The following is a 9,643-nucleotide window of genomic DNA, read 5'->3' on the forward strand; positions in this document are numbered from 1 at the left end:
AATCAGGGGGAGATAGAGGGGAAATGGGGGAGAAATGGGGGATGGGGGGGGAAATCGGGGGGAAATAGAGGGGAAATGGGGGGGTGGGGGGGTAAAAGGGGGATAAGGGGGGGAAATGGGGGGGAGAAATGGGGGCATGGAGGGGGAAATGGGGGGAATGGGGGGGTAAAGAGGGGGAAATGGGGGATAAGGGGGGTAAATCGGGGAGAAAGAGGGGAAATGGGGGGAGAAATGGGGGTAAAGGGGGAAATGGGGGATAAGGGGGGAAATGGGGGGAGAAATGGGGGGGAAATAGAGGGGAAATAGGGGAAGAAATGGGGATATGGAAGGGGAAATGGGGGATAAGGGGGGGAAATAGAGGGGAAATGGGGTAAAAGGGAGATAAGGAGGGGAAATTGGGTGGAAATAGAGGGGAAATGGGGGGGTGGGGGGGTAAAGGGGGCAGAAGGGAGGGGTAAATGAGGGTTAAATAGGGGGAAACAGGGGGTAAATGGGGGTACGGGGGGCAAAAGGGGGATTTAGGGCAAATGGGGGTATGGGGGGGCAAAACGGGGCAAAAGGAGGCGATTTAGGGCAAATGGGGGCATGGGGGCGTTTAGAGGAGTTGGGGGGGGGATGGGGGGGTTATGGGGTTAGCAGGGGGGTGGGGGTAAAAGGGGGGGAGGGGCAGAAGGAGACGCGTGAGGGCACCCCAAGGTGGGCCTGGGGGTCCCAGGTGGGGGAGGGGCCTCCTGGGGACCCCCCCAGGGACACCGGGACCCCCCCCCCAGGGCCCCTCCCAGTATGACCATAATCCCCCCAGTACCCCCCAGTACTCATCCCAGTACCACCATAACCCCCCCAGTACCCCCATAACCCCTCCCAGTACTCCCATTCCCCCCCATTACCCCTCCCAGTCCCCTCCCAGTATCCCCCAGTTCCCCCATAACCCTCCCAGTTCCCCCAGTACCCCTCCCAGTCCACCCAGTATCCTCTCCAGTCCCCTCCCAGTACCCCCAGTTCCCCCTCCAGTCCCCTCCCAGTACCCCCCAGTTCCCCCATAACCCTCCCAGTCCCCCCCAGTTCATCCCAGTGCCTCCCAGTCCCCTTCCAGTTCATCCCAGTGCCCCCCCAGTCCACCCAGTATCCCCTCCATTCCCCTCCCAGTACCCTCCAATTCCCCCATAACCCTCCCAGTCCCCCCCAGTTCATCCCAGTGCCTCCCAGTCCCCTTCCAGTTCATCCCAGTGCCCCCCCAGTCCACCCAGTATCCCCTCCATTCCCCTCCCAGTACCCCCCAATTCCCCCATAACCCTCCCAGTCCCCCCCAGTTCATCCCAGTGCCCTCCCAGTGCCTCCCAGTCCCCTTCCAGTTCATCCCAGTGCCCCCCAGCACCCTCATAACCCCCCATATCCCCCCCATACCCCCTCCCAGCCCCCTCATACCTCCTTCCCAGTCCCTCCCAGTGCCTCCCAGTCCCTCCCAGTGCCTCCCAGTGCCCACCTGCAGGTGCAGCGCCTGCCCCCAGTGCCCCACGGCCCGGTAGGCCCCGGGGCCGCTGCCGTTGCCGCGCTGGAACTGGAAGAGGTCGTAGCTGCCCGGCGCGTCGCCCAGTTCGTTGAACCGCACCGGGGTGCCCGCGCTGCCTGCCGGGCCGGTACACACCAGTTCGGACCAGTACAGACCAGTATGGACCAGTATACACCAGTAGGAACCAGTACCAAGCAGTAGGAACCCGTACGGACCAGTAGGGACTGGGAGGGACTGGTGGGCACGGTACAAAGCAGCACGCACTGCAATGTGCCGCACCAGTAATGCACCAGTGCCTCCCAGTATCCCTCCAAGTCTGTCCCAGTATCCCCTAGTCCACCCCACTATCTCCCCAGTGTCACCCCAGTCCGCCCCAGTATCCCCCAGTACCCTCCCAGTACCCCTCCAGTCCCCTCCTACTTCCCCCAAACCCCATCCACCCCCTCCCAGTACCCCTCCAGTACTCCCCACACCCCTCCCAGTCCCTCCCAGTGCCCCCCCCACTCCTCCCAGTCCCCTCCTACACCCCCCCAGTCATCTTCTGCAACCCCCCCACACCCCACGTCCCTCCCAGTGCCTCCCAGTCCCCTCTCCCACCCATCCCAGTCCCCTCCCAGTGCTCCCATTCCACTCCCAACTCCTCCCAGTACCTTCCCAGTACCCTCCCAACTCCTCCCAGTCTCCTCCCAACCCCTCCCAAACCCCTCCCAGTCTCTCCCAGTGACCTCTTACCCCCCTCCCAGTGCTCCCCAGTCCTTCCCAGTGCTCCCTAGTCCTCTCTTACCCCTTCCCAGTCCCCTCCCAACCCCTCCCAGTCCCCTCCCAACCCCTTCCCAGTGCCTCCCAGTCCCTCCCAAACCCCTCCCAGTCCACTCCCAACCCCTCCCAGTCCTTCTCAGTGTCCCCCAGTCCCCTCTTACCCCCTCCCAGCCCTTCCCAGTCCCCTCCCAGTGCCCCCCAGTGCCCTCTTACCCCCTCCCAGTCCCTCCCAACCCTTCCCAGTCCCTCCCAGTGCCCTCTTACCCCCTCCCAACCCTTCCCAGTCCCCCCCCAACCCCTCCCAGCCCTTCCCAGTCCCCTCCCTGCCCTTCCCAGTGCCCTCTTACCCCCTCCCAGTCCCTCCCAGTGCCCTCTTACCCCCTCCCAACCCTTCCCTGTCCCCTCCCAACCCCTCCCAGCCCTCCCCAGTCCCCTCCCAGCCCTTCCCAGTGCCCTCTTACCCCCTCCCAGTCCCTCCCAGTGCCCTCTTACCCCCTCCCAACCCTTCCCTGTCCCCTCCCAACCCCTCCCAGCCCTCCCCAGTCCCCTCCCAGCCCTTCCCAGTGCCCTCTTACCCCCTCCCAGTCCCTCCCAACCCCTCCCAGTGCCCCCCAGCGCCCCCCAGTACCGTTGAAGGCCACGCGGCGGATGTGGTACAGGAGGCGGCGGCCGTCGGGGGGGTCCATGCGCGGGCACAGCTCCCCCCCCGGGCAGGCCTCGGCCATGAGGCTGTGCAGCCCGTGGGCCATGGCCAGCACGGCGTCGATGACGAACTGCACCTTGCCCTCCTGCTCGTAGGGCGAGTCGCGCCCGATGCGCTCCCGGCCTGCCCCACACGTGGGGGTCAGCGCCCCACAAGTCGGGGGGCTGCAAGTGGGGAGGGCTGGGGGGGGGGTGAGGGTGGGTAACGGGGGCTAGGGGGTGGGTTATGGGGTGCTATGGGGCAGCCGTGGGGGGTTATGGGGCAGGTTAGGCGGTGCTATGGGGCACTATGAGGCAGCCAGGGGGCTTATGGGGCAGGTTAGGCGGTGCTATGGGGCACTATGGGGCAGCCAGGGGGCTTATGGGGCAGGTTAGGGGGTGCTATGGGGCACTATGGGGCAGCCAGGGGGCTTATGGGGCAGGTTAGGGGGTGCTATGGGGCACTATGGGGCAGCCAGGGGGCTTATGGGGCAGGTTAGGGGGCACCCAAGGGCACTATGGGGCAGCCAGAGGTGCTATGGGGCATCCAAAGGGTGCTATAGGGCAGGTTAAGGGGTGCTATGGCGCCCTATGGGGCAGCCAGGGAGGTTATGGGGCAGCCAGGGGTGCTATAGGGCAGACCATGGTGCACCCAAGGGTGCTGTGGGGCAGCCAAAGGGCGCTATGGGGTAGATTATGGGGTGCCATGGGTCACTATGGGGCAGCCAAGGGTGCTATAGGGCAGATCACGGTGCACCCAGGGGTGCTATGGGGCAGCCAAAGGGCGCTATGGGAGCAGGTTATGGGGTGCTATGGGGCACTACGGTGCACCCAGGGGTGCTATGGGGCACTACGGGACATCCAGGGGTGCTATGGGGCAGGTTATGGGGCAGCGGGGGGTACCTGTGCACTTGCGGGTGGGGGCAGCGGCCCCGCCGTGGGGCTCGCCGTGGGGCTCGTTGTGGGGCAGGTGGCAGTTGAAGTCCTCCTCCCAGAACTCGTGGAACCACAGGTTGCGGCGGTTGTTCTCCAGCGAGCGGGAGGTGAAGTACTCGTCGAAACCTGTGGGGCGCCCCATAGCGTGTGGGGCACCCCATAGCGCTGTGGGGCACCCCATAGCGCCGTGGGGCAGACCCCCATGTGTATAGAGGCACGAGAAGGGGATGGGACCCCCAAACTCCACCTACCGTGGGCTAGGTGGGGACCCCCAGGGACACTGTGGGGCGGCTGTGGGGCACCCCATAGCGTGTGGGGCACCCCATAGCGCCGTGGGGCAGACCCCCATGCGTATAGAGACACGAGAAGGGGACGGGACCCCCAAACTCCACCTCCCTCCACCCACCTTGGGCTAGGTGGGGACCCCCGGGGATGCTGTGGGGCAGCTATGGGGTGGCTATAGGGTGGCTGTGGGGTGGCTATGGGGCAGCTATGGGGCAGCACTGACCGGGCACGGAGGCGCGCTTGGGCAGGATGGTGATGGCACCGTGGGCGGCGTCCTCCAGGCCCTGCACCGGAGCCATCTTGGCCCCCCAGCTGTCCGAGCCCACCCAGGCAAAGTGCCCCGAGAGGTTGGCCTGCGCCGTCGCCTCCAGCACCCGCCTGCAGGACGCAAAGCGTACTGGGAGCACTGGGGGGATACTGGGAGGGAGTGGGAGGCGCTGGGGGGATACTGGGATGCACTGGGAGGGGACTGGGGGGTACTGGGATGGAGTGGGAGAGGACTGGGGGGCACTGGGATGGAGTGGGAGGGATTGGGGGGATACTGGAATACACTGGGAGGGGACTGGGGGGTACTGGGATACACTGGGAGGAGACTGGGAGACACTGGGATGGAGTGGGAGGGACTGGGGGGATACTGGGAGACACTGGGAGGGGACTGGGAGGCACTGGGATGGAGTGGGAGGGACTGGGGGGATACTGGGATACACTGGGATGGAGTGGGAGGGACTGGGGGGATACTGGGAGACACTGGGAGGGAACTGGGGGGCACTGGGATACACTGGGAGGGGACTGGGGGGATACCGGGATACACTGGGAGGGGACTGGGGGACCCTGGGATGGAGTGGGAGGGACTGGGGGATACTGGGATACACTGGGAGGATACTGGGATACACTGGGAAGGGACTGGGGGCCCTGGGAGGGATTGGGTTTTACTGGGGATACTGGGACTTGTACTGGGATCTAAATGGGGGGGGTACTGGTTTTTACTGGGGCATAGCGGGGGTAACTGGTCTGTAATGATTTGCATTCAGGGTTCCTGACCTGCACTGGGATTACTGGTTTGTACTGGGACAGCAGTCTGTACTGGTTGTTACTGGTCTGTAGCTGAGCTCACTGGTTCATACTGGAGTTTAATAGTCTGTACTGGGTCTAACTGGTCTATACTGGGGCCAACTGGTGTTGGCGGTGCGCCTCCACAGGCAGTGCTGGGAGCTGCTGTGTGAATTACTGGTCTGTACTGGAAACAACTGGTCCATACCGGAGCTCCCAGGCCTGTAGCGATGCTCACTGGTCCAAACTGGCCTATACTGGTTCTTACTGGTGTTGCCGGCGCAGCACCGTGCAGCAGTGCTGGGAGCAGGGGGCGGACGCCGGGCGTTTTACCGGTTTGTACTGGGGGCGGGGGGGCGTTAGGGGGCCTAGCGGTGCGTACTGGTGTATACTGGTGTATACTGGTGTGTACTGGTTTCTACTGGTGTGTACTGGGCTCACCGGATGTCGTCCTCGTGGGCGAAGACGATGACGCCGCGGGCGGTGGAGGTCTCCATCAGGCGCTGCACCACCTGCGCGTAGGCGCCCGCCCGCGGCTCCCGCGGGATCTTGATGGACTGGGCGATGCACAGCCCCCCTGCCCAGTACACACCAGTAGAAACCAGTACACACCAGTCCCCCTTAGCCCCTCCCCGTAGCCCCCCCTTTCCTTAGCCCCTCCCACTCCCCTTTAGCCCCTCCCCCTTTTCTCAGCCCCTTTCCTTAGCCCCTCCCCCTTTCCTCAGCCTCTCCCCCAACCCCTCCCCATTTCCTTAGCCCCTCCCCTTTTCCTTAGCCCCCCCTTTATCCCCTCCCCTCAACCCCTCCCCTTTTTTTAGCCCCTCCCCGTAACCCCTCCCATTTCCTTAGCCCCTCCCCTCCCCCTTAGCCCTTTCCATTTTCTTAGCCCCTCCCCCTTTCCTCAGTCCCTTCCCTCCCCTTCAGCCCCTCCCCCTTTAACCTCTCCCCTTAACCCCTCCCCCTTTCCTTAGCCCCTCCCCTCCCCTTAACCCCTCCCCCTTTCCTTAGCCCCTCCCCATTTCTTAACCCCTCCCCTTTATCCCCTCCCCTTAACCCCTCCCATTTTCTTAACCCCTCCCCTTAACCCCTCCCCCTTTCCTTAGCCCCTCCCCTCCACTTTAACCCCTCCCCTTTAGCCCCTCCCCTCCCCCTTTAACCCCTCCCCTCCCCCTTTAACCCCTCCCCTTAACCCCTCCCCCTTTATCCCCTCCCCCAGCCCCTCCCCTCCCCTTAACCCCTCCCCCTTTAACCCCTCGCTTCCCCCTTTAGCCCCTCCCTTTAACCCCTCCCCCTTTCCTTAACCCCTCCCCTCCCCTTTAGCCCCTCCCCTTTAGCCCCTCCCCTTAACCCCTCCCTCAGCCCCTCCCCTCTCCTTAACCCCTCCCCTTATCCCCTCCCCCTTATCCCCTCCCCCTTTCCTTAACCCCTCCCCCTCCTCTTAACCCCTCCCCTCCCCCTTTCCTTAACCCCTCCCCTCCCCTTAACCCCTCCCATTTTCTTAACCCCTCCCCTTAACCCCTCCCTCTTTATCCCCTCCCCTCAACCCCTCCCCCTTTCCTTAACCCCTCCCCTCCCCTTTAACCCCTCCCCTTAACCCCCCCCAGTTCCCCACCGGCCTCCCGGGAGCTGTGCAGGAAGGCGTCGACGCCGCTCTCCCCGTAGCTGCCCTCGGAGGCCAGGGTGCTGACGTAGCGCCAGCCCAGCGCCCGCACCAGCGCCACCATGGCCTGCGCCTGGTACGAGTCCGGGGGCACCACCCGCGAGAAGAACTCGTAGCGGCCCCGGTCCGACAGCTCCGGGGCCGTGGACGCGTAGCTGATCTGCGGCAGCTGGGGGGGGAGACGGGGGGGTGATGGGGGGGGCACTGGGAGGGGACTGGGGGGCACTGGGATAAACTGGGAGGGAGTGGGAGACACAGGGAGGAGACTGGGATACACTGGGAGACACTGGGGAGGGACTGGGAGACACTGGGAGGAGACTGGGAGACACTGGGAGGGAGTGGGAGGGACTGGGGGGATGCTGGGATACACTGGGAGGGGACTGGGGGGCACTGGGGAGGGACTGGGAGACACTGGGAGGGACTGGGAGACACTGGGGAGGGACTGGGAGACACTGGGATACACTGGGAGGGATTGGGAGGATACTGGGATACACTGGGAGAGGACTGGGGGGATACTGGGAGGGACTGGGATGGAATGGGAGGGGCTGGGGGGATACTGTGTTACACTGGGAGGAGACTGGGATACACTGGGAGGGGACTGGGGGGCACTGGGATAAACTGGGAGGGGACTGGGATGCACTGGGATACACTGGGATGGAGTGGGAGGGGATGGGGGGGTGCTGGGATACACTAGGAGGGGACTGGGAGGATGCTGGGATACACTGGGAGAGGACTGGGGGGATACTGGGATAAACTGGGAGGAGACTGGGATAAACTGGGGCGGAGTGGGAGGGAACTGGGGGGTACTGGGATGGAGTGGGAGGGGCTGGGGGGTGCTGGGATACACTGGGAGGGGACTGGGATACACTGGGGGGGACTGGGAGGGGATGGGATGCAGTGGGAGGGGACTGGGAGACACTGGGATGCAGTGGGAGGGACTGGGGGGTACTGGGATACACTGGGAGGGGACTGGGGGGATACTGGGATACACTGGGAGGAGACTGGGGAGTACTGGGATACACTGGGAGGAGACTGGGGGGATACTGGGATACACTGGGAGGGAGTGGGAGGTACTGGGATACACTGGGAGGGGACTGGGGGGCACTGGGATGGAGTGGGAGGGGATACTAGGATACACTGGGAGGGACTGGGATACACTGGGATGCAGTGGGAGGGATTGGGGGGATACTGGGATAAACTGGGAGGGGACTGGGAGGGACTAGGTGGATACTGGGATACACTGGGAGGAGACTGGGACACACTGGGATACACTGGAGGGACTGGGGGGATGCTGGGATACACTGGGAGGAGACTGGAGAGTACTGGGATACACTGGGAGGGGACTGGGGGGCACTGGGATGGAGTGGGAGGGATTGGGGGGATACTGGGATACACTGGAGGGGACTGGGGGGATACTGGGATGGAGTGAGAAGGACTGAGGGGATACTGGGACATACTGGGAGGGACTGGGGGGATACTGGGATGGGGGGCACCCATGGGTGCGGGGGCACTCGGGGACGCCCCAGGGGACGCGGGGACAGGGCCCCCCCCCTCTCCCCCCCAGCCGCCCCCCCCCCAGCCGCCCCTAATCCCTGAGCAGCCGCGGGGCAGCCTGGGAACGGGGGGGGGACAGCAAAAAGGGGGGGGGGGCAGTAAATGGGGGGGGGGTCCCCACGGCCCCATAACCACCCAGCCACGGCCCCAAATACCCCAAAGCCCACCCCAACACCCCAAAAATCCCCCCCAGACCCCACGGTGGCCACTGGGATGGAGACCGAGCTGGCCACGTGCCCCCACACCCCCCCATACCCCCAATATCCCCCCTTTTTCCCAAAAAACCCCATACCCCAAGACCCCAAATCCCCCTGAAACCCCCCAAAATGCCCCCAAACCCCCCAAAACCCCCCACTCACCACAAAGAGCTGCAGCACGTTGGCCACCAGGATGGAGACGGAGCTGGCCACATGCCCCCAGTGCCCCCACACTCCCCCTATACCCCAAAAACCCCAAAACCAAACACCCCAAGACCCCAAATCCCCCTGAAACCCCCCCAAAATGCCCCCAAACCCCCCCAAAGTCAAAGTCCCCCCCCTCACCGCGAAGAGCCGCAGCACGTTGGCCACCAGGATGGAGACGGAGCTGGCCAAATGTTCCCAGTGCCCCCCCCATACCCCCAAATTCCCCTAAATCCAAATACCTCAGGACCCCAAATCCTCCTGAAACCCCCCAAAATGCCCCCAAATCCCCCCAACCCCCCCCAAAATGCCCCCAAACCCCCCCCTCACCGCGAAGAGCCGCAGCACGTTGGCCACCATGATGGAGACGGAGCTGGCCAAATGTTCCCAGTGCCCCCCCATACCCCAAATACCCCCAAATCCCCCTGAAACCCCCCAAATCCCCCTGAAACCCCCCCAAAATGCCCCCAACCCCCCCCCAAATCCCCCCCCTCACCACAAAGAGCCGCAGCACGTTGGCCACCATGATGGAGATGAAGGTGGCCAAATGTCCCCAGTGCCCCCCCATACCCCAAATTCCCCTAAATCCAATACCCCAAGACCCCAAATCCCCCTGAAACCCCCCCAAAATGCCCCCAAGCCCCCCCAAACCCCCCCCTCACCGCGAAGAGCCGCAGCACGTTGGCCACCAGGATGGAGATGAAGGTGGCCAAATGTCCCCAGCGCCCCCCCATACCCCAAATTCCCCTAAATCCAAATACCTCAGGACCCCAAATCCCCCTGAAACCCCCAAATCCCCCTGAAACC

General features: G+C 64.1%; 1 protein-coding gene across 1 annotated transcript; it reads right to left on the minus strand.

The window, feature by feature from the left end:
• Positions 1-1,483: 1,483 nt before the first annotated feature.
• On the minus strand, positions 1,484-9,570 carry LOC309890603 (metabotropic glutamate receptor 6-like; the record flags this gene model as incomplete). Its single annotated transcript, XM_082785027.1, has 7 exons — positions 1,484-1,626; positions 2,898-3,095; positions 3,854-4,012; positions 4,395-4,549; positions 5,663-5,798; positions 6,834-7,050; positions 9,499-9,570. Coding segments are annotated over 7 exons (1,080 nt in total), but the record flags the coding sequence as incomplete, so codon positions are not given.
• Between the last annotated feature and the right edge of the window lie 73 nt (positions 9,571-9,643).

This window comes from Aythya marila, assembly GCF_965140915.1.
Source record: "Aythya marila genome assembly, contig: HAP1_HAP1_SCAFFOLD_1201, whole genome shotgun sequence".
Lineage (NCBI taxonomy): Eukaryota > Metazoa > Chordata > Aves > Anseriformes > Anatidae > Aythya > Aythya marila.